This window comes from Silene latifolia, chromosome 10 (genome assembly GCF_048544455.1).
Source record: "Silene latifolia isolate original U9 population chromosome 10, ASM4854445v1, whole genome shotgun sequence".
Taxonomy (NCBI): Eukaryota; Viridiplantae; Streptophyta; class Magnoliopsida; order Caryophyllales; family Caryophyllaceae; genus Silene; species Silene latifolia.
Genome location: NC_133535.1, coordinates 144,246,080 through 144,270,810, shown reverse-complemented (window position 1 = coordinate 144,270,810; position 24,731 = coordinate 144,246,080). Strand labels below are relative to the sequence as shown.

Below are 24,731 nucleotides of genomic sequence, written 5' to 3'. Positions count from 1 at the left end.
GATTCTTTGTAATATTATCTTTTTACCCTTTCAATTTATAATATATATAATAATTATTATATCCTTTTAGTAAATTTTACAAAAATAAGCTACATTTTCAGTTAATTTGCCAAATAATTTTTATATAATCAGTCATCTTATCAGTTCCTAATTTTCAGTTAGCTTATCAGCTATTTTCCAGGTACCTTTTCAGGTTTCATCTACATTTTCAGTTCGTTTTACCAAACATAGTCTTATTTTCGCTACATTTTTTACTCATTACAAATTTACAATACTTTACTTACCTCAGAGCAAAACACATGCGATGTAATTCTCTCTAGTGTAACTCCTCCCAAATCCAATGTATTCATTAGTTATGACTTCTGAATAACAATTTGAAGGTATTTTTTTCACTAATTGCATTATTATTAATTAAATTTATGTCTTTCTTATAATTTAGGTGCCTTCTGTTAATTAATTTAGGGTTTATGTCAAAAGTAATTTAGGGCTAATTGATGATGAACGGATGGTGGTAGTGGAGTCGCCAGCATTAGGGGAAGGCGTTGCCAGCAAGAGGGGCGGGATAAGGCTGTTTAGCCGCCGGCGAGAGGGTGCGGCGGCGGGAAAGAGAGAGTAGGAGGGCGTGAAAAAAATGAGGGGGCGTCGCCGGCGTTGGCCGTGAGTGACGAGCGGTGAGTCAGGGTGGACGGCGCTGGTGGGGCGGTGGACTAACATGGGGGTGGAGGTTGTTCAAAGGTGGTGGTGGCCCGGTGAGTCATGTTTTTTTTTTTTAATAAAATACGTACTTATAGTCCCTCCGTCCCGGTCAATAGTTATCTATTTCTATTTTTGGGTGTTTCAGTGAATAGTTATCTATTTCTTTATTTGGTCACTCATTTCTCTTTCCTTAATCTTTGTGCCAAAAGTAATACTGGTAGATAATTATTGATCGAGACGGAGGGAGTATTAGAGAAATTTGTGATTTACGCAATTTGTATAAGTAATTTATTTATGCATTACGTTGGCTTGTAAAAATAATTTTGGGTGATGGTGGTTATTGCCGGTGTTAATGGGCGGAAAAGGAAGTTAGAGAGAACAAAACAAAGGGAAATGGGAGAGAAAATGAAAGGGGTATAATCGTCACGAGCACTGAGATGAGGAAGATGGTGTACTGCGAAAATCAGTATCCTTTTTTTATTATATTCTATTTTTCATACTCCCGTTGGCTCACAAATTCTAGAATAAGATCGTTTATTAGTATAATGAGATGATAATTTTATTGGTAAAGTACTAAAGGTCCATCTAATAAAAAAGATGGTCTTACACGTTAATTACTTATTTGAACCAGTCCGGCTAGTTTGATCTTTCGTTGTTCCTGTGTGGACAGTCATTTGGCAGTTGGCACATACTCTACTGATAAGATTTTTCACATTTTGTGGTAAGTGTCATCCTTAGACTTTTCAGTTGACTTGGGGAAGTCTTTGGAAAAGTCTTTCCGGGTCTCATACGTCTTGGCCAATTATATATGTGTCCTGTAATTCTCCCCCGTCTCATTCATTTATTTACCTTTTTTTTATTCTTTTTATGGGCTATTTTAATCATAGGTAAACAAATGATTAGGACGGAGGTAGTACTATTCTACGTCTCATTTTATTGTTATTATTAAATGAGGTGTATGACACGGTCGTGCACGATAAATACTGATTATATAATATCCTTGGTTGCATCTAAAAACTTGCAATGGCTTGGCCTCTATGTTGCTTACTGGTTTTTTACTTGGCCGTTTTCCTCTTACAATCATCACCAACTCATTCACAAAATAGTGGCAAATTTTCAGTTGGTCAATCTCTCTTAGCCAAAAATAATGGCACTTCATTGCTTTCTCCTGCGGGCGATTTTGCCTTCGGCTTTCATCAGGCTCCAAACAGTACTGATCTGTACTTGCTATCTGTTTGGTATGCCGCAATTCCGGACACAATTGTGTGGTGTGCAAATGGAGGTAAACCTGTTCCTCAAGGATCAACACTAAATTTAACAGTTAATGAGGGTTTAGTCCTCAGTAATCCTCAAGGAACTGTCCTATGGAGTACTACTGATGCCTTAAGTGGTGATGGAGCTGTCAGTTACGGTTTCATGAATGATACCGGGAACTTTGCTCTTATTAGTAGCGTCAATGCTGCTCCACTTTGGCAGACCTTTGCTTATCCAACTGATACCTTGCTTCCGACACAGACGTTGGAAACAGTGAGTAATGTTATTTCTCGGATATCCAAGAACAATCTCACAGAAGGAAGGTTTCAGCTACATTTTGATAACGGAGATCTCGTCCTTAACACCAGGGATGTAGCCAGCGGTTATGACTACAACTCTTACTACACATTTGATGGTACTGGCTCAACAGGCAAGACACTGGTTTATAGCGAGTCGGGGGATATGTTTATACTGATGCAAAATGGTTCCAGAGTGGATCTCATCCAATCAGGTGAGTTGAAATCGGGTAAGGATTATTATCTCAGAGTAACTTTGGAATTTGATGGAGTGCTAATATGGTACTACTACCCAAGAAATTCTACCGGCGAGAAAGGAGTTGGTTGGTCCAAAATTCAGTCTATCCCTAATAACATATGTTCACCCAACTCGAACATTGACAGTGGAGCCTGTGGATATAATAGCATTTGCAGCCTTGGTAATGACGAGAGGCCCGTATGTCAATGCCCTCCGAATTACTCACTTATGGATCCTACTAATTCGTATGGAAGCTGTGAGCCAGATTTCAATTCAGACTTTTGTGGGAAATTTGAAGACGGTGGATATACTTTAATCCAACTTCAAAATACTGACTGGCCACTAGCAGATTATGCACAGATGTCCCCTTTCACTCAGAACCAATGTAAGGCGTCTTGTATGAATGATTGCTTCTGTGGTGCTGCCATTTTCGATGATGGCAGTAGCACTTGTTGGAAGAAGAAACTACCACTCTCCAACGGAAAGCAAGACAGCACTGTATCGAGGATTGCTTGGCTTAAGGTAAGTCACGATAATGGCACTAATAATCCTTCTAATCCATTCATACCTCCTAGAAACGTAGAATATAAGTTGAATGCTGTAACTAAAGGCATCTTGGGTGGTTCTGTATGCGTTAATTTCATACTGTTAAGTGTCGTTGGTTTGGGGATTTTTTTCGTGTATAACACAAGTACAATCAGAGGGTATAATGAGCGTAAGAGGTTTTCTACTTCTGAGTATAATACCACACACAGCTTCACTTACAAAGAGCTTGAATCCGCTACAAATGGGTTCAGGGATGAGATAGGAAGGGGCTCATTTGGCGTAGTATACAAAGGAAATATAACAACAGGTGGTAATCAATATTCTGTCGCTGTTAAAAGGTTAGATCGAACATTCAAAGGCGCTGATAAGGAATTCACGGCCGAAGTGAATGTAATAGGCCTGACACACCACAAGAACCTAGTCCGGTTTATAGGTTACTGTAAAGAAGAAGATGAACGCTTGTTGGTATACGAATACATGAGCAATGGTACAGTTGCTGATTATCTTTTCAGCGATAAAAGGCCAAGTTGGGTCGAAAGGATTCAAATCGGTCAGGGGATTGCACGAGGGCTTCTGTATCTGCATGAGGAATGCACCACTCAAATCATCCATTGTGACATAAAGCCACAGAATGTACTTGTTGACGACCATCACAACGCTCGAATAGCTGACTTTGGGTTAGCCAAGCTTCTGGTATTAAATCAGAACTACACTAATACTGCTGTGAGAGGAACCAAAGGATATCTTGCGCCTGAATGGTTTAAGAACAAGCCGGTGTCTGTGAAGGTGGATGTGTACAGTTTCGGGGTTTTGTTGTTGGAAATCATTTGTTGTCGAAAGTGCGTACTCATGGACGTTAGTACAGACGAGTGTGCAATTTTGACAGACTGGGCGTTCGACTGTTACCAATCTGGAACGATAGATTGTCTTGTGAAGGATGACATGGAAGCGCTGAATGACAGACTGCAACTAGAGAGGCTGGTGAAAATTGCGCTTTGGTGCATTCAAGAAAACCCGGAACTACGACCAACTATGAAGAGGGTTACTCAGATGCTTGAGGGAGTCGCTGATGTTCCTAGTCCTCCTTGTCCAACATCATTTTCTGTTAGTTTACCAGCTTGATTCGCTGGTTTATAGTAATCAATTATGCGTTTCTGTCTAGTATTTCTAGATATTCTGAACATGTAGCAATATAAGTCTCCTCCTTTATTTATCGATGCATGTCCGGTTCTTTTGATTAAGGCCTCTAAACTTGTTTTTTTATATAGTTGTATAAGACATTTTGCGGTTATTCAAAAGTTTAGCAGTTTGTTAAATAAATAATACTGTATCTTTTTATTTACCTATGGTTAATAGATGAAAGAGGGCCATATAATATACTGTCAATGCAAAAACAGTTACACGAAACTATATTTCCTGGCCCTGGCATATGGATCTTGTACGGATGGCCTGAACCGCTGAACCTGTATACCATATATATACCTGACCAGAACCTGGAACTGAGTCTACTGTCCAGATTGACAAAGATGTGGATTCACACCTAGTCGTGGACCGGTTGATACATAATAAACTGGTTTATTCTGCAGTCCTGGACCGGCTGGTGCGTAATAAACTGGATTACTCTGTACAAAAGCTTGATGAGCCAGGTATGGATTACTCTGGTCCAAACCCTGACCCCACAACTGTCCACCCGTCTGATGAGCCGGGTTGGGTTTGGGGTTTCTGGCTCGAAAAACAGGCAAACAAGAGTTGGAATTCTCCAACCCAAACAAGTAAATCCGATTACTCTGAAGCATTGCTATATGTTCAAGAAATATCAATTTGTTGTTCTTTAGTAGGAGGGAGCAGAAACCAATCTCATTTGAGGAATTCTTTTGTTATTATTCTTGTTCTTGGTTTTTATCCGCTGTAAATTTAATGCCTCGAATTCCTACATCACGTTTTCAATGCTAGCTAGTACTCATATTTTGGTTGGGGTTTCTATTTCAATCTTCTATGTATCGAAGGTATATACTTCCTCCATTCAACTCCACTATTTTGGAACCCATCTTTTTCAGAAAAGTAGCATTGAAATATTCAACAGGTAAACATACCGTGAGTTTAGTAATATTATCTTCCAATGGAACAAAATTCGGCACCCATTTCCTGATGGTAAGGTAGTGATCATCGATCATCCAAGGGCCTTGAGTCATAACAAAATCGTAGTCTTGTTTGGAGGAGAACCGAGCTACATAATATGAATCACTAAGATCTGTTAACGTGAGTGACGCCAAGGTTTGTTAACCACTAAGATAACCTTGGCGTCAAAGGGAAACTCACGTGAGATCATCTAAGGATAGGTCATTCATTGTTGTATCCTCAGTGTCAAACCCTTGCACCATAGCTTTGTAAGAGAATGTTTGAGTTTCCGGCATCGGATTTTAATTAAGGTGGCTGTCCATGGATTCAGGCCCGACAGAGGTAGGACTCGACGAGGCCTGGGCATGAAAATAATCGATGTGCATTGTTTTTCTCTTCGGATTTTTTGTGAGAGGATGAAATTTTGGGTTGGGGTTAGCAGAGGTCGAAACGGGAACATTATGGATGATTGGTGAGGGATCGGTCTTCGGTCTCCGGCAGGAGACCATTCGTAGGTTCGGGCATTCGAAAGGAGGTAGGGAGGATTATAGAATTTTTTACTTAAATGGCGTTCTAAACCAAAATATTTACAAAAATGGGGCTCATTTCAAAATATTTACACGGAATGGGTCCACGTCAGCACCTTACTTTTTTTTTACGATTTCTTAACTTCTCGACATATGATTTAGCGGGAAGTATTTTTTTTTTAATTTCATAGACTTCTCGCCAGTTGATTCAGCGAGAAGTTTGTGTATGTTGTTGCTTCTTGACATGCTTCCTTCTTCATCTCAGTTCTCCTTGCTCCGACTACCAAACCACAAAGTACCACCACCATTTTCTTCCTCTCACTTCCCTTGTCACATACACATTTTTTTACGAATGATTATTGTCGTACTTTGCAAAGAAAAAAGCCCGCAATATTGCCGCTCACAGCTATTTCCGCGATTTCGGTTTCATGAATGAATATGTTACACTAATAACTCAACCCTCTCTTTCATTTGTATGCTTGGCTCATTGTCGATTTAGTTTGATTACCACAAGGAAAATACAGCGGGAATGGGAGTCAATAAATTGCTGAAATCAATCTCAAGTAAAGACCAAGTTACCGAAATCGCAAAAATAGTTATGTACGGCAATATGGCGGGCTTTTTACTTTTCAAACTACCAGGATAGCATTCAAAACAAGATGTTTATATGACAAGAGAAGTGAGAGGAAGAGAATGGTGGTGGTAGTTTGTGGTTTGGTAGAGGGAGCAAAGAGAACGAAGATGAAGAAGAAGCATGTCAAAGAGCAACAAGATACAATACAAACTTCTCGCTGATTGAACTGGCGAGAAGTCTATGAAATAAAAAAAAATACTTCCCGCTAAATCATATGTCGAGAAGTTAAGAAATCTGTAAAAAAAAAAAAAAAAAAATAAGGTGCTGACGTGGACCCATTCCGTGTAAATAGTTTGGAATGAGCCCCATTTTTGTAAATGTTTTGGTTTAGAAGGCCATTTAAGTAAAAAATTCAGGATTAAACTTGTTATTATTTGGTAGTTTAGTTGTTATAACACTATTTTTATTTACTATAAATAGATCAGTAAGAGGATTATACATCTGATGTACTACCTCCAATTCTATAGTTTTTGAGCATTATAAAAAAGTTTTGAGATATTCTACGGTGTACTCCTAAGCTTTTTGGCTTTCTATGTTATACCCCTCCTTTTTTTATATTCTACATTATACCCCTAAACTTTTTACTTATTTCTCCATCATGACCTCGTTGAACTCTCAATTAACTTTATCACTATCGAACAACCATACTTTGACCTTTATTCGGACTCATTAATGTTGTATCACCATCCTATATGAGAAGCATCATAAACAACTTTTGATAAGCACAAGCTACTAATGTTGTCAGGATCGGGATTCTACTTTGGATCGATGAGGAGGGTAGAATCGAATCGATAGAATCGGATCGTAGAATCGTAAGATTCTACAACTCACTAAATATAATTTTTTATTTAGTAAAAACATATAATTGAAAATCAAAACACTTATTTATTAATATTTATTCATAAAATATTGGTAATTAATGATTTTTGTATCATTGTATGAACAACTTACACGAAATTTGCGTGTTACGGTGTCATTATATAAAAATATATATTAATTTTTTTTTAATGGAATCGGATCATAGGATCGTAAAATCGTAGGATCGTATTATGATCCCATCTCTAGAAATTTTCAAATCAATAGGATCGTAAGATTCTACAACTATGATAGAATCGTAGGATCCAGGATCGGTCAAGCATTTTTGGATCGTAAAATCGTAGAATCGTTGGATCGAATCGCGATTCTGACAACAATGAAATTAGCTACTATTAAAAACATTTGTTATGATTCATGATACAATAATGGAGATTTGATCAATTTTTAGTAAGATTTGTATTGTATTTGGTGGGTTAATGGGTAATTCGTCAAACTAATAAGTAAATGGGTAGGTTATCGAGTAATTGAAATGATAAATAGATGGTTTAATAGGTCAATTAAGAAGTTAAGTTAGCAAAGACAATAATTAAGGTCATGGTATAGACTAGTGTATAGAATTCAGGGGTATACCATAGAATTTCAAAAATGTAGGGATACAACATAGAAAACCGAAAAACTCGAGGGTACACCGTAGAATAACCCAAAAGTTTTTGAGTTTTGTTTTAAAGTTTCTGAGTTTCATTATGAAATTTCTGAGTTTATTCACTTAAACATTCAGTTCTAAAAAATTACAATAAAACTCAAAAACATTATATATAAGTTTAGTTAAATTTGAGTTTTGACGGAAAAAATATTAAAATGTAACTTATAAACTTTATTATGCTAAAAAAAATACACATATGCTCAAAAACAAATAAAGTTTTAGGTAATAAGCTCAAAAAAATTACATATATGCTCAAAAAATAAAAAAGTTGGAGGTAGTACATCCGATGTATGTTCCTTTTTCTCTAAATAGAGGTATTGTCAATAGACTCAATACTACCAATTTACTTTTCCAAACATAGGTCATGTTTGGTAAATAGCGGATTAATTTGATCATAAGTAGATTACAAAAGCAGATTATAAATGGCAGAATTTAACAGAAGGTTTGACTAGCATATTATAATTAGCAAAATTAATTTCAGTGTTTGGTAATTGGCAGATTACGATTAGTAGATTGTTAGTTTTCTTTATAAAACGGAGAAAAATTTTCTATTTTACAATATGCTAACCAATATGTTGGGTTAAGCAGCATATTGTAAAATAGCATATTGACCCCAAATATGTTGTTTCAATATGTTGTTTACCAAACACTAAAATTAGCATATTGATTGGTCAAACATGCTAAAGTCCTTGAATATACTAAAAATTGGCTAATATGCCGTTTACCAAACAGCGCCATAATTTGTGTTTGTTTTAAAGAGCTTTTAATTACGAGATTTATTTTCTTTTTTGGAAAGTTGTGTTACTCAAGTCAACAATTGTTAAGTATCGTTCTGGAGAATAGTGGTCATAGATTTATCTCTTATTTGTTCAATTGTGTAAACAATCTTTGAGATACTCTTACTACTTTTGTTTATAACGAGAGGAAGTCGAGTGTTTAACATACTCATTATTACAACTATAGTTAGTTGTAATAGGGGTTGATTATTTTGTAATCCGTAGAAAGGTACTAAAATAATTAATCGAGAATAGTGGACGTAAGCTTCAGGGTGTGGAGCGGAACCACTTCAAAAATCTGTGCAAGTTTATTTATCGCTTATTTTATTGTTTTTAATATTGTGTGATATTTGTACTACTTGAATTTAATCGATAAATTAAAAGTATAAATATCATACATATATATATTCGATCAAAGTCGAAAAAGTGATAGATACTCACAGGGGCGGACCCATAAATTTTTCTATGGTATAGCAAAATTATACTCCGTAATAATGTTATTAAAAACAGCGCTAATCAATTGGTTGTTGAATTTATATATGACAATTAACCCTATTTTGTTTTAAAATAACTCTCAAGCGCAATCTAGCTCAAATGTCGAAATCAAGAGGTAAATTTGCAAAGCCCACATCACCAGTGCAATTCATGGATTATACAACCAGATGTATATGTTGTACGGTGTAGAACCTGAGCTTTGTGTCAAAGTATCCGAGCTTTATCTTAAAGAATATGAGCTTTATTGGAAATTATTGAGTTCATTCATTTACACATTAAAAACATGAAATTTAAATTAGCTCAGAAAAAATACACGTAAGCTCGAATTCTTATACTTGGTTGTACCATGCTTATGGTACAACTGGATGTATAATCCTATTTGTGTCACCAGTGATACAAATCATCATATTCTTCACTTAATCTTTTATCAAAACTATTTTATAGTAAATGTTTAATTATAGACAAATCTTATTGAAATCTATGAAGAAAAATAGAATTATTTAATGTTTTTTTGTAGCGAATTGTTGACACTATTTGATGTGGCAAAGTACACTGCAAATTATTTTGCACCACCAATCGATTATTTCTATTTTGATTGTGTTTTTAACTTTTTTATTTATACTCCATAACATTTTGACAGCGAATATCTAATTTACAGAAAAGGCATTTAAAAAACATATAATCACATTATCATATGACAAAGAGCCAACAAGAATGAAAAACAAAATATTACTCTACGTACTTAAATTCATAATGTACTCGTATATTTCTAGCCATAGTTATAAATTGATTGCATAGCATTAAATTCCATGATTTTGGGAATTGGGAATGAACACTTTGGGAATTTATGCTAGAGCATTGGACATGGAGGTTAATCTCGGACTTGCGGTATTGATTACTTAGCAATAAATTAGCTATTTTGGTGTAGCAAATTTTATTTTCTTCACATAAATTTTTTTCTTTGGTGTAGCATTTGCAACACCTCCTTTAGTAGTGGGTCCGCCCCTGGATACTCAATTCACCTCACCTTCTTGAGTATTTTCATAGGGATCCATAGACTCTTCATTCATTATTATTCTCGTTCTTGTTTTTCATTCGCTGTAAATTTAACGCCTCGAATTCCTACATAATGTTCTCATCATCCTCGTCGTTTACAACACTAATAAAGTCGTCAAACCCTTGATTAGGAAGCTGAAAAATAAAGGGACATGTTTGATTGGGTGGCTCAGGAACCGGTCGGGGTAAGGTCAAAGGGTAGGTCGAGGGCGGTCGGGTTGGATTTGCTCGACCCGAGCCTGACCCTAGTTTTCGACGGGTCGGGTTGACCGAGCACGAGTCAAGTGGTGGGGGTAAAATACAACCCGGGGCGGAGCGGGGTGGGCCGGCCCCGAGGTTTGACCACCCCTAGTGTGGATTATTATTTTCGGCTATTTTTTAGTTTAGATATGTTAAAAAAACTAAGGGGGTGTTTGGTTGAGGGGTATGGAATGGAATGGAATGGATATCACTCATTCAAGTGTTTGGTTGACCACTTTTAGAATGGATTTAGAAACCCAAGGGTTTCTCAATCCATCACAACCCCTTGGAATCCCATACTCTACTCCTCCCTCAAGTTTCGAAATTCAATCCCCCCTAAATACTAAACCTAAAATTAAGAAAGAAGAAGAAAAACCCCAAATTACTATTGTTCTAACCTACGTAAGTCTTCATCTTCTACTTTCATCATAATTTTTTGTTTTTATAAAATTAATATATTCTATATTCATGAAATTTTATCGTACTAATTTGTTTTGTTTGATGTTTAGACTCACCAGATTTTTCATACGTTTTTTTTTGTTTAACAACATTTTCATTTTGGACGCTTAATATATTGATATGAATAATTTGGATTGTTCTTTGGCTATAATTTTTCGTTAGTAAGTTATAGTTCATCGAAAAAAAATGTAAAACTTTTTTTTTGTAATTTAATAAACCTGCCTATTATGATTAGAGAAAAAATTGGATATTGAATTCATTCCAAATATGAACCAAACACCATGAATGGCATATACAATCCATTGCAAAATCAAACCAAACAAGTGTTAAAAGGTATGGGATTCTAACTCCATTCCACCCTAGATTCTCATCCCAATCCATTCCATTCCCATACTTTGAACCAAACAGCCCCTAAGTAATTCGGTACGGCCAAACTCTATATCGAAACTACACTGATAACCAAACAAAGCCAAAATCTACAAGGTTTTCAGTTTTTCGCCCTATTTTGTTTTTTAAAATAGGCAATTTTGACTAATTAATTATCAAAATGGAACGGTTTTAAAATTTATTACCCAAAAATGAGTCCACATATGGACATGATTTTTTTGGGCTAAAAACATAGATTAATCCCCCAGTAGGTGGATTATACATCTGATGTGTTACCACCAATTCATAGTTTATGAGCATTATAATAAATTTTTTGAGTTTTGTTTTAAAAATGTTGAGTTTTAATATAAATTTTTTTAGTTTATTTATTTAAACATTAAGCTCTAAAAACTTGCAATAATACTCAAAAATATTACATATAAGTTCAGTAAAATTTAAATTTTGACCAAAAAAAATTAAAATCTAACTTATAAATTTTAATAAGCTCAAAAAAACATACATATACTCAAAAACAAATAAAGTTTGTGGAAATAAACTCAAAAAATATAGATATATACTCAAAAACAAAAAAGAAACAAAAAAGTTGGAGGTAATACCTCCGATGTATGTTCTTTTTTCTCATTAATCCCCTAATTCCCCCCGTGTTCATCATTCAAAAAAAAAAAAAAAAAAAAAAACAATCGAAAAACCCTAAAACCCAAATTGAAAACGCAAATTGTCCAAAAACTACCCTAAATCTTTCAATTGATTCAATTAAATGCCAATTTATTAGTCTGTAAGCAATATCAAACAAGCATTTGGGTATTTCTTGGTCAATCTCCAAACAAATGTCTCGTTTGGTGTTGATTTGAGCATTAATGTTTGGTGTTGATTTGGTTTCAACTTTCAAAGGTCTGGTTTGGTTTGTGTAATACATGATGATGTTGTGCAATAATGTTGTATATGAGATGCAAAATTGTTGTTGTTTATCAAGTTACGAGGATAAGGATGTGGAGAGATGTAAGAAGGATATGGAAAACAATTCCGGGTATGAAAAATTAATGTTGTTTTTGCAGTGTACAAAGACACAGGTTGCCAAGGGAGGTGACGACTTCAGCCCAAGACACCAGCCCATAGGCATATTTTTTTTTAAAAAATAATAATAATATTAGTGGGTGTTTTCCTCGTGATTTCTTCACTGCATTTTGCATGCTAAATTCCAACTAAGGTACGTTTTCAATGCTAGCTAGTACTCATATTTTGAAAGTAGTTTTTTTTTTTAATTATTTTTTATTATTACATAAATACTCTTTTTCGTCCAGGTCATTTGTTTATCTTTATATTAATTCTGAGAGGTATTTTAATGAAATGTAAACAAATTATTGAGACGGAGGGAGTACATAAATAGGAAAGAATGCGGTTTGCTAATACTAGTAGGAGTAGAATTAAGCTATAGTTTAGATATTGAATTGTAGAAGATCACGCAACTTCCCAAGGTTGCAAATTCTATGCATGTCATCAAGTGTAGGAGGATTCTATAAATTGATCATCATTAAATAGTAAATCTACCTGCTAACTAACCGTTTACGTTGCCGTTGCGTTTGCGTAATTAATTGGTAAACACTCGATCTTTTTCTAATTTCTTTATATATTCAAGTTGTTTTGGGGAATTGGGATTTAGATGAATTAATAATTACTTAAAGGTTGTTTTTAGTCAAAAGGGTACATTCTTAGCTTAATTTAGAGTTAACTTGGTTGAATAATAATTGGAGTAATATAGGTAGCAAAGGGGTGATCACATGATTGTTCTATTGCTTGTTTGCTTAACAAAGCTCAAAATTTGCTTGTTTTCATGCTGTAGCTGTCTAGTCATGCAAATTTGATATTGCCAAATCTTTACCAGGGTTTGTCTTGTTTGCTTTCAGGTACAATCTTTCATTCCCAAAGGTTTTCTGTTATACTTATGTTCACGGTTTCCGATCATTGAGGGCCGCTTTAATTTGATTCTCATTCGTAGCATTGGGTATTAAGATGGGAAATCTTGGCCGTAAAACCAAAAAATTTAAAGAATATTGTTGCTTACCTGTGAGCTTTGTTGGGTGCAGCAGCACAATGGGAAGAAAACCGAGTGAGACTTTGCGGTTTTCTACGTCTACTCTAATTGGAGTCATTTTTGGTTTTTTGGTTGGGGTTTCTATTTCAATCTTCTATGTATCCAAGGTATGTATGTATTTTCAGTCGCTCTTTGTCGTTAGTACTGTCTAAATTAAGCTTCCTAATTTGAGTTTCCGTTTCTTCATTTGTAGATAAATCCAGCAAACTACATTCCTGAAACCTTGCAGTTTGAAGACGTCCTCGGACAAAATCAGACATTGACTAACTCATCAAAGGTTAGACCTTTGTTCATTCCCCATTCAGCGTAACTTGAAGCTCCGGTGATTAATTTTTGTAATTACAGACTTGGATCAGTTCAAATCCTAGAGGAGCAGAGAGGCTACCGCCAGGTATAGTAGCTTCTGAGTCCGACTTGTTTCTCCGTCGACTATGGGGTGAGCCAAGTCAGGTATGTAGAATCAGATTAAAGCTTTAGCTTTCTTGAATAATCTTGATCATTAACTGTCATCTCCTAAGTTTTCCCTTACATTACACGCTGTTATATATTTTCTTCTACAGGACGTGCCCAAAAAACCAAAGTATCTTGTAACCTTCACAGTAGGCTATGATCAGAGGAAAAATATTGAGGAATCAATTAAAAAGGTTTGTTAATGAGAATTACTCCGTATATAAGTTGACGCGTACTACTTTCTCTGTATTTTTAAGGGTTTAATGTTGATGCTATTTGATTGTTATACAGTTTTCCGATGACTTCACTATTCTTCTTTTCCACTACGACGGGAGGACAAGTGAATGGGAAGAGTTTGAGTGGTCAAAACGAGCTATCCATGTTAGTGCTAGGAAACAAACAAAATGGTGAGTATCATGTTCAAATATCATACGTACACACTTTATGAGACGATTTTACTTGTGAGACCAACCATTAACCCCAGGCCATAACTAAATGAACAATACGCTAGGATTTGGGTCGGTCTCACATTTGTATTATTTTCTGTACTAATATGAGTTCCACGTGCACCAAAGGTGGTTTGCCAAGCGTTTTCTACATCCCGACATAGTTGCAGCATATGACTACATTTTTATCTGGGATGAAGACTTGGGAGTGGAGAATTTTGATGCTGAAAAGTGAGTCTTGTGATGTCTTTTGCTAATAAATACGAGTATTAAATACAGCAATCTTCATTGGTCGGTCTTACCCATTATCATTCTAGATATCTTCAACTGGTGAAGAAGCATGGCTTGGAGATTTCTCAGCCAGGTTTGGAGTTTAACACAGGATTGACGTGGCAGATGACAAGGAGAAGAGATGGCATTGAAGTACACAAGTAAGCCTCTTTAATTTGTTTCAGACTAGCGATAAAGTCCGTTGATACTCAATGGCGTAAATTAAGTGTTTACTTGGTTTTGTTTTGTTTTCAAGAGAGACAGAGGAGAAACCAGGATGGTGCAAAGATCCTCATCTACCCCCATGTGCAGCGTAAGTGAAACAGCCACTAATTAAATTAGTGCTATATCTTGTGTCTGGCTTAATTTTTTACATCAATTGAATCAGATTTGTTGAGATTATGGCTCCTGTGTTCTCTCAAGAGGCATGGCGTTGTGTATGGCATATGATTCAGGTACAAGATTGATTTAAACTGACAAGATGTTGGTTGTCGTGCAATTTAATTTATATAATTATATGCTCTTCATTTTAATCTCACATTCATTGCTAATTGACATCGCAGAATGATTTGGTTCACGGATGGGGTCTTGACTTTGCCCTCCAAAAATGTGTAGAGGTAATAATAAGTAGTGGTATTCACCCAAAATTTGCTCTTTGCGTTGTGAATTGTGAGTAAATTGATTTCTGTATTTCTTGTTTATAATATAATAGCCTGCTTATGAGAAGATAGGAGTAGTTGATGCTCAGTGGATTGTTCATAAGCGCGTTCCCTCTCTCGGAAACCAGGTCAGTCAAGTTTTTCTTTTTCTTTTTCTTTCTTTTTCAGTTTCTTGCCATCCTTCTTCTCGTGCCAAGTTATTTATACAATCAAATCTGATTTTTGTCAGGGCGATGGATCACCTGGCGGTGAAAGCGCTCCATGGAGAGGGGTATGCGAATTAAACTATTTTTATACACTTTTCCTTCCATTCCCATCAAATTATATCATATGTGGCAAACTTGTGGTTCCTTATTTTGTTAATGTTTCATTTGTAATCCCTATAATAATTGGTTGCAGGTGCGTATTCGATGCCAGAAAGAATGGAAGATGTTTCAGGATCGGCTAAACCAAGCCGAGAAGGCTCATGAAAAAAAGCTACTAGAGGCTCACCAGTCACCATGAGTAAAACGCCTACTAATAAGCCGCATCACATAGATATGTATGTACAACAAGTAGGAAATCAAACACAATTTTTTGGAGAAAATTGAGTAGATTGTGATCTTATGAGATTGTTATGCCTTTGGAGCTTAAAAACTGTGAGCCTATGATTATGAATGTTATGTTGTAGATAAGAGGTTGGTTGTTGTAGATAGAGAATCTCCCTTATGACTAAAAGAATAAAAATTCTTAGTAGTTTTTCCACCAAAGCTACAAACTTCAAAATGGGCCATATATTTAGATGGAAAACTAGATAATTATTGGGCTATAATAACTTTTTGGGCCATAATAATTTCGACCCCACTGAAACTCATAAAACAACGTAAGATTTAGTACTCCACTAGGTAGTATTCCGCGCTTCGCGCGGCCTGTTTTATAATTTTATTATTATAATTGAAGAAAAATAATATAATTCATATATAAGCTTTAATATTTTTACTTATAAATAAAAATAAATTATTTTTTCTAAAATTAATTCTTTTAGGTTTAACTACAATGTTTTAAAATAAAATACATACAATTTTAATTAAAACTAATAAGTGATAATTAATTATGCATGATCAACGTTTTATAACTAAATTCGTGACTGATCAAATATCATTTTTAATTAAAATAAAATTTATTCCAATAATGCAACAATCAATACTAAGTTCTCAAATTATATCATATGTTATGTTCAAAATCAATTAAAATTGTTCAAAATTATGTGAATAGAACTTTTATGTAAATTTTAGTTTTTTATGCATAAAGTGTATGTGATATTTATGTATCAAATATATAGGGTTCAAACTCAACTTATTCAAATGTTTTGACTGTGTCTTGCATATGCTATGTGTCAAACATATCTGTAAGAAATTTGCACCTTTTATTTTTTTTAAACAACTATATATAATGATGTTTAAGAGTTTACCTGTAAATAAAATAGGTTGAACTTCTCAAATATTATTTTTTGAGGTTTAACTTCAAAGTATTTAAAAGATAACATATAAAATATTTGACTAAAAGTAACATTTAGTTAGTCATAATCAATAATATTTAATTATCAATTTTGTTTTGATTATTCAGTTGCAATCGCGATCACTGTGTACATACATACTCGTACACATACCCGTTATCACACTATATGAATCTACCAAAATCTCGATCATATGTATTTAATTTCTCGCAATATAATTTTTTTCATTCCCACACTATAAAAACATCTCTTAGTAGTTTCTTTAAGTTCGATTTTTAATAAATACAATGACTCTTCTAAATATATTTTTATTAATGGATTTAATGGTCTAAGTTTTATAACTTTCTCAAAATGTTTCTTTTACGTAAATGTAAAACATTGTGAGACACTCACTTTAATCATCTCTACATATAAAAATATTTCAATAAATGTAATGAAATTATACTCATATGAAAGCATTTTTCGGAATGAACGTATTTATTTACATTTTAGAATTTTTATCAATTTTTTTTATATAAATTTAAAATCAAATTACCGTAATTGTTATAGGTAAATATGTAATTTTATAATACATTTATTAAACTCTAATTAATACTTTGCTGATATTTATGTTTCATTTATTATGTTTATATTTAATGTCCAGCTATAATTAATACTTGTATTTAATGCTGGGTTGACACGTGACGTATCCACAGTGCTTCAACCCAGTTATATATATATATATATATATAGGGGCGGGATCCTGTGCGAACTGAGTTACGGTGCGAACCGTACGAACTACCTAGGTACACTTGATATTACTACTAGATACATTTGGTACTACTACTGGGTACATGTGTATCCGGTAGTTATACTAAATGTATCCACTAATAATACGAAATGTATCTAGGGCGGTATTTTGTGTATTCATTGTCACCACCATCAGCACTGCCCTCACCACCACCACCGCCACCACCGCCACCACTACTGCTGCCACCACCATCACAAGAACCACCACCGTCACTACTCACACACGACCAGCACTCACACACTCAACATCACGCCCATCACCCAGCGACACACACACCCACCTGACCATCAAAGCCACCGCCCACCACCCTCACAGCCACCACATACGACACCACCAAAACAACCCCCACTCATCCTCATAATGGCCAGCACCACTCCGCATCCTCGATGAGCACCACTCATCCCTACGGCCAACACCACTCCTCATCCCCGATGACCACCACACTTTCACAACCACTCTCGCGACCACGACCACCACCTTATCCCCTCACTACAACCATAGATCTCGTGTTTTTTTTTTTAAAAAAAATTGATTGAAATCACATATGTATGCAACACGAAGAAGAATTACAAAAAAATAACTCCATTAATGACATTATTGGAAGATCTTAAGACAATTAAATTCGATTTAGGCCGAAAATCACATTAGTGTAGTGGTGGTGCAACCAGAAGGCCGGAGACGGGATAAGGTGCAAAGGAGAAAGAGGAAGAATGAGGCTGCGATGATGGAATTGCTCGGTGGCGAGGCTGGGCTAACGGCGAAGTGGCGCCTATCTCCGGCGACATTTTGTTGTTCGAAAAAAGGAAGAGAGAATACGAGAGTTCTGATTTGCCAGGGGAATATGGTCGACGACGGTGGTTGTCGTGCTTTGGTGTCGGACGGCAGCGTTAGTTGCTTTCTGGGATAAGAGTAATGTTGAGTTAAATGAGATGGAGGTACTGCGTGAGTGTGTTTGGAAGGAAGTAAATTAGTAATTGTGGATTTGTTTTAGAATGAATCTGGTCCATCACTTAACTCAATCTAATGGTTCTTATTAGTTCGTACAGTTCGCACCCTATTTTAGTTCGCACGAGATCCTGATTCTATATATATATATATATATATATATATATATATAAGATTATATTTATTATATCAACATCATACCATATCAATATCAATTATCGATAAGTATAATTCCTATTAGGAAAATATTTTCCATTATTTAATCATGTGAAACCCTTAAATATTCAACGCAAATCTCCAAATTTTACAAATCTCCCTACTAAAAGATTAAAGTACTGTTTGGCCAAGATTTAGAAGTGTTTTTGTAACTGAAAAAGTAGTAGTTAGGCCAAACAGTCAAAATTATGGAGTTTTTAAACTGCTTTTAAAAAGTCAGATTCTGATTATTGACCCCCCAAATATAGAAGTAAGTATTTTCTACTTCTACTATTCACATATAGTGCCAAAAATCATTACTTTTTTTTAGGGTTATTTCACAACAATAATTCAACCTATGCCCTCTCTTCTCATATTAATCTATCCTACGTTTTAACTGAGAATAATCTCGTCTTTGAACCCATTTAACTTGTATTAGACCAGTGGAAGGGATACCTAAAGAACTTGTAGCCCTTGTGTTAATAAACCTGTTAACCCTTTAACTCCCTTCTTATTCCTTTCTTATCCTCAAAACCCTAATTTCATTTCCCCCAAATTTTTCAATTTCTTAATCAATGCAAACCCTAGATTGAAGCAACGGAATCTGATTTCCCCTTTCATTTGTGGTGCGAATTGATCAACAAGTGCAATTTCATTGTCATGGCAACTGTGAGTTTCCCTAATTCTCCCTAATTCTCTTTACTTTTTGTTACCTGTGTCTCGTTTTTCACTGAATTAGAAATAAAATTAGGGTTTTATTTTTCCCCAAATTTTGATAACTAGAATTTCGTTTTTATTTAGGTTGATACTGTGGAAATGGTTACTGTAAAATTCATGTTTGGTGGGTTATTTGGTAAAGACGAATCTGGTATCGTGTATAATGGTAGACTTAGTAGGACGGTTGTTGTCGATGTAGATGAATTTTGCTGGTTTACCATTGTTGAGGAGGCGGAAAAGGGTGGGTGTTATACAAGAGATGTAGATGCCATCTTCTTTATGAATCCTGGAATTGGGTTAAAGAGAGTTGTAGATGATATAAGGACCCAGGTTATGTGTAAAGTGGGTGCTGAAAACAGAGTTGTTGAATGTTACCTGGTTTGTGGAGCTGATGTTCCTAATTTGATGTATTTAATTGAGGAGAGTGTTAGAGAAGGCAATGAAAGAAATGTTATTAAATCTACCAAGAAGTTGACCACTAGGAGGAAGGCAGAAATACAAGAATGCCCTTCTAAAACGCAGGGACCACAAGCTAAAAACCAAGCATTAAACCAGTCAAAAAACAATAAAAAAGACAGTCACACCTCTCCTCTTGGTGTTAAAGTACCTACTAAAGATCCTTATTCTGGAACCCTAAAACACAAACCCCAGCCAAAAACAAAAGAGGCTAGCCAACCATCAACAAGCCAAACCAGTAAAAAAACCAAGAAAAAAGACAACCAAACCTCTCAAGTTTCTATCAAAGATCCTATACCTCAAATATTGAAACAAAAACAGCTCAAAAAAACACAAGACAAAAGCCAACCATCAACAGTGGTTCAAAGAAAATCACTTAGATCTACTCCAAAAGATTGTCACTCTACATCATTTGAGCAACCTACTTTTGATTTCAATGACATTACTATAACTGATGCATTTTCTGCATTTGAGGAGGAGCAGCCTGGTTTGGAATCAGATCTGAGTGAGTCAGATGACCATGGGTCTGAGCCTGGTTGTGAAGAGGAGTTAAGTGATGATAACATAAGTGATGTGGAATTAGTTGATGAAAGGGAGATCAATGATAATGATGTAGAAGAGAACTTGTTTGAGCAAGAGGAGGTAGTGTATGATGATAACTCAGATGATGATGAACTGAATGAAGCTAGGGAGAAAGTTAAGGAATGAAATGCTAAAGCTCTGAAAACTGTTAAGCAACTTGAGGCAGAAGCTGCATCCAAACTGTTACCTGGCCAAGTAGCTACTGTCAGTGGTATTGGTGTTGATAATACTAGTCATACTGCCACTGCTGCAACTTGATACGATTTGGGCAGCGGAATCACAAGGAATTGAACAGGTACGCAAACTGTTCGTACTAGGTACGCGCAGTCCTCAAACTGTTCGATTTAGACAACGAAAGCTTTTAAATTAACGGATTGTTTTTGGTGAACTAAACGTATTAGGTACGACTAGTTCTGATTTTTGGTGTATAAGGGGATATTATTTGAACAAGCAAGACCTATTACTTGATCAAGATGAGTAAGATCAAGACCTATTGATCAACAACTCGGAAATTTAATCGAAATCGCATTTCAATCAAATCAGTTTTGTTTTTAAAGCAAGAAACGAGTTTTAACACAAGTGTTTGTTTATAATTTCTGGATCATTTTATTCATAAGCAACAAGGCCTTATATAGCCTTCAAATGAGCCGTCCAAATAGGCCAAGAAATGTGAAGAGTTGAGCAATCACTCTTCACTTGATTACAACAATTAAAACTTTAAGTTCAATGCACCAAATAAATATTAGATAAATTTAAGATTTTATTTTAACAAACTTAATCTAAAATGTAGAATAAAAACGTCATCTTGGACCGTTCTCTCCTTGGAATGCGTGTCACAATCAGTCCCCTTGCTCCATACTTAGCAAATTCACAAAGGAAGGATAATTTAAGCTCATAGGTTGAAAACCACGGACCAAGCTGTTCAAACTATCACCGCGAGTGTTCACTACTAGCTCATCAACCAACTTCGAGTTACTAGCTTGGATCGCATCATCCCCTCCCCCTTGAAAAAGGAATTGACCTCAATTCAGCTAGGCCATCGTTATCCAAGTAAGGAGAGAGATCACCCACATTAAAAGTGGCGTTAACACCATAATCACCGGGAAGTTGATCAACCTTATAAGCATTGTTGTTGACTCAACCCACAATATTGTAATGACCTTCCGCTCTAGGCATGAGTTTATTCTTTCGCTTGCTTGGAAATCGCTCCTTTCTCAAATGCACCCAAACCAAGTCTCCAACCTCGAACACCCTCGGCTTCTTATTTTTGCTCGACTTGCGTTTATAGGCTGCATTCACGGCCTCAATTCGGTCACGGACCTGCTCATGTAGCTTCATCATTGCCTTCAACGTAGCCTCAGCATCTTTGTGGACCAATTCTTTTTTAGGCGATGGAATTAAATCCAAAGGAAGATAAGGATTAATACCGTACACAACTTCAAACGGTGAATGACCCGTAGCATGAGTAGGTGACCTGTTATAAGAAAATTCGGCATGAGAAAGTTTGAGATACCAATCCTTTTGTGTCTTGCTCACAAGGCCTCGCAACAAAGATCCCAACGTTCTATTTGTGACTTCGGTTTGCCCATCCGTTTGAGGATGGTGAGAGGTACTAAATAACAACTTTGTACCCACTTTCTTCCACAATGTATTCCAAAATTAGCTCAAGAATTTAGAATCCCGATCGAACACAATAGTTCTAGGAATTCCGTGCAACTTCACAACTTCCCGATAGTACAAATCAGCAACATTTGATGCATCATCGGTCTTATGGCAAGCAACAAAATGAGTCATCTTCGAAAAACGATCAACCACCACCATGATAGCATCCTTACCACGTTGAGTTCGTGGCAAAGCGACAATAAAGTCCATGGAAACATCGTCCCAAGGTCTGGTCGGGACTGGTAATGGCGTATACTCCCCCGGTTTGAAGGTGCTTTTCGAAACTTGACAAGTAACACACTTACCTACGATGTTGTGAACATCCTTTTGCATCCGTGGCCATAAGAAGTGTTCTTTCAACATCTCCAAAGTCTTAGCAACCCCAAAATGTCCAGCCAACCCACCACCATGCGCCTCTCTAACAAGTAGCTCACGAATCGGATGCTTTGGTACACATAGTCGGTTCCCCTTGAAAAGAAACCCATCTTGGATCAAATACTCACCCTTGGCACCTGATTTGCAATCAACAAACAATTCCCCAAAATCCTCATCCTCTCATAGAAATCTTTCAAAGTTTCGAACTCCAAAAGACGAATATCAAGCGTGGACAGCAAGGTATAACGACGAGATAAAGCATCGGCTACAACATTCTTCCCATCTTTATATTTGGATGAAAAGTGAAATGATTGTAAAAACTCAACCCATTTTGCGTGCCTTGGACTCAACTTCTGCTGCCCATTAACATACTTCAAAGATTCATGGTCGGAATGCAATATAAAATGATTAGGACGAAGATAGTGACTCCATGGATCAAGAGCCCGAACGATAGCATAAAATTCCTTGTCATAAGTACAATAATTCAAACGAGCTCCACCCAATTTCTCCGATTAGTAGGCTATAGGTCTTTTCCCTTGGATCAAAACAACACCTATTCCTACGCCACTAGCATCACCCTCGACCTCGAAAGGTTGAGTAAAATCAGGTAATGCCATGATACACAACCGTTCCTTAATCAACTCAAAGGCCTGCTTAGCTGCCACGCCCCATTCAAACCCTCCCTTCTTCAAACACTCCGTAATAGGGCTGGTTATAGTGCTAAAATTACGAATGAATCATCGATAAAAAAATGCAAGCCCATGAAAATATCGTACCTCACTAACTGTTTTAGGTTCTGGCCATGATTAAATTGCTTCGATTTTTGATTGATCAACCGAGACCCCATCCTTGGATACCACGTATCCCAAGAACACCACGCTCTCCACAATAAAAGAGCACTTCTCACGCTTCCCAAAAAGTTTCCGATTTCGCAATGTTTTGAACACTTTCCTCAAATGTACAAATCTGCCCAAGAAAGATTTAAGTACCTCATTCATCAATCTCATGAAGGTACTAGGAACGTTAGTAAGACCGAAAGGCATAACGGTCTATTCATATAATCCATGCTTCGTTTTAAAAGTTGTCTTCCATTCATCACCCTCACGCATCCGAATCTGGTGGTACCCACTCCTTAAATCAATCTTTGATAAAATCACCAAGCCATAAAGTTCATCGAGCATATCATCAAGTCTCGGGATTGGAAAGCGATATTTGATGGTTATATTATTCACGGCATGACTATCAACACACACACGCCATGAACCATCTTTCTTTGGCACGAGCAACACCGGAACAGCACAAGGACTTATACTTTCATGCACATAACCCCTCTCCATCAGCTCATCAATTTGCCTTTGGAGTTCTTTTGTTTCCTCCGGATTACAACGATAAGCAGCCTTGTTTAGGAGAGATGAGCCCGGAACAAGGTCGATTTGATGTTCAATGCCTCGAATAGGAGGCAAACCAGCGGGTAATTCCTTGGGAAACACGTCCCCAAACACTTCAAGCAAATCGTCAATTGGGTTATGTTCCTGCAAAACAACATTAGCACTCGAATTTTCTTTAACAACAAGTAAATAAACTCGCTCTCCATGATCAATAGCACGCTCAACATCCCGTTCTCTAATCAACATAAAAGAACGGGCTTTAGCTTTCGGTTTTGAACCTAAAGTACGGACAACTTGTAGTGACATGGGCTTAAGCACAATTCGCTTCCTCTTATCTTTCTACACATCCCGGTCATATTACCATGGTCGTCCCAACAAAATATGACAAGCATCCATGGGTATAACATCACACAACACTTCATCGACATAAGAACCCATAACCAAGCCAACACGGGCCTGTTTTGACACCTTAAGTTGTTGCAATCTGATACCGTCGTCAGGTACCAAAAATAAATACCTAAGTACAACTAACAGAAGCTAGCGGTAAGTAGAGTCGATCTTCACAGGGAGGCAAAAATGAGATTTATCTGTTTTAAATTAGTCTAAGAGTAACGGGGGTTTGAGTATGATTGCTAAACTAAGAGAGGTGGCAAGAGAAATTGAGCGATAAAAATGAAGGGATTAACAATAAAGAGAGAGAACTAGGATTGTCGGTTCATCAATGAATGTCAGATGGTCACAGTTTAGGTCACAGATCAGTCACGTGTACCAGTCTAAGGGGCAGCGAATACCTCCTTCCGGTCTCAATTCACCCTAAAATACTATTAGCTTAGCTTCCGCCCTCACCAAAGCATCCTAATGTTCACTGCAGGTCTCACCCCTTCCAACCTTCCGGTCTAGGTCAAGGCTTACCAAATTAATTAGCTAAATGCGTCGACTCAAGCAGCTAATTACAGTTAATTGCAGTG

At 36.3% G+C, this 24,731-nt stretch overlaps 3 protein-coding genes across 12 annotated transcripts; 2 read left to right on the top strand and 1 right to left on the bottom strand.

The window, feature by feature from the left end:
• The first annotated feature begins 248 nt into the window (after positions 1-248).
• Positions 249-4,271, top strand: LOC141606153 (G-type lectin S-receptor-like serine/threonine-protein kinase LECRK3). 4 transcript variants are annotated; one of them, XM_074425175.1, is made up of 4 exons: positions 249-380; positions 486-749; positions 1,066-1,162; positions 1,803-4,271. In XM_074425175.1, the coding sequence occupies exons 2-4, from the start codon at positions 713-715 to the stop codon at positions 4,150-4,152; spliced, it is 2,484 nt and encodes an 827-aa protein (XP_074281276.1). In that variant the 5' UTR covers positions 249-380; positions 486-712; the 3' UTR covers positions 4,153-4,271. The 4 variants fall into 4 exon arrangements, with proteins under 4 accessions (XP_074281276.1, XP_074281274.1, XP_074281277.1 ...); XM_074425173.1 differs by having other exon boundaries at positions 478-749; XM_074425176.1 differs by having other exon boundaries at positions 478-749; positions 1,062-1,162.
• A 7,611-nt stretch (positions 4,272-11,882) lies between these two features.
• Positions 11,883-15,832, top strand: LOC141606152 (uncharacterized). 7 transcript variants are annotated; one of them, XM_074425165.1, is made up of 15 exons: positions 11,883-12,132; positions 12,297-12,448; positions 13,146-13,440; positions 13,527-13,610; positions 13,679-13,783; positions 13,894-13,977; positions 14,075-14,190; positions 14,359-14,460; positions 14,547-14,660; positions 14,756-14,812; positions 14,888-14,954; positions 15,063-15,116; positions 15,212-15,286; positions 15,388-15,429; positions 15,558-15,832. In XM_074425165.1, exons 3-15 carry the CDS (start codon positions 13,252-13,254, stop codon positions 15,660-15,662), a joined length of 1,194 nt encoding a protein of 397 aa, XP_074281266.1. In that variant the 5' UTR covers positions 11,883-12,132; positions 12,297-12,448; positions 13,146-13,251; the 3' UTR covers positions 15,663-15,832. The 7 variants fall into 7 exon arrangements, with proteins under 7 accessions (XP_074281266.1, XP_074281270.1, XP_074281268.1 ...); XM_074425169.1 differs by having other exon boundaries at positions 11,884-12,448; positions 13,329-13,440; XM_074425167.1 differs by having other exon boundaries at positions 11,884-12,448; positions 13,326-13,440.
• Positions 15,833-21,475: 5,643 nt separating this feature from the next.
• LOC141608406 (uncharacterized) lies at positions 21,476-24,069 on the bottom strand. The gene is made up of 5 exons (XM_074427762.1): positions 23,533-24,069; positions 23,283-23,341; positions 22,929-23,095; positions 22,029-22,512; positions 21,476-21,812 (listed from the first exon to the last, which is right to left on the bottom strand). The coding sequence occupies exons 1-5, from the start codon at positions 24,067-24,069 to the stop codon at positions 21,476-21,478; spliced, it is 1,584 nt and encodes a 527-aa protein (XP_074283863.1).
• Positions 24,070-24,731: the final 662 nt, after the last annotated feature.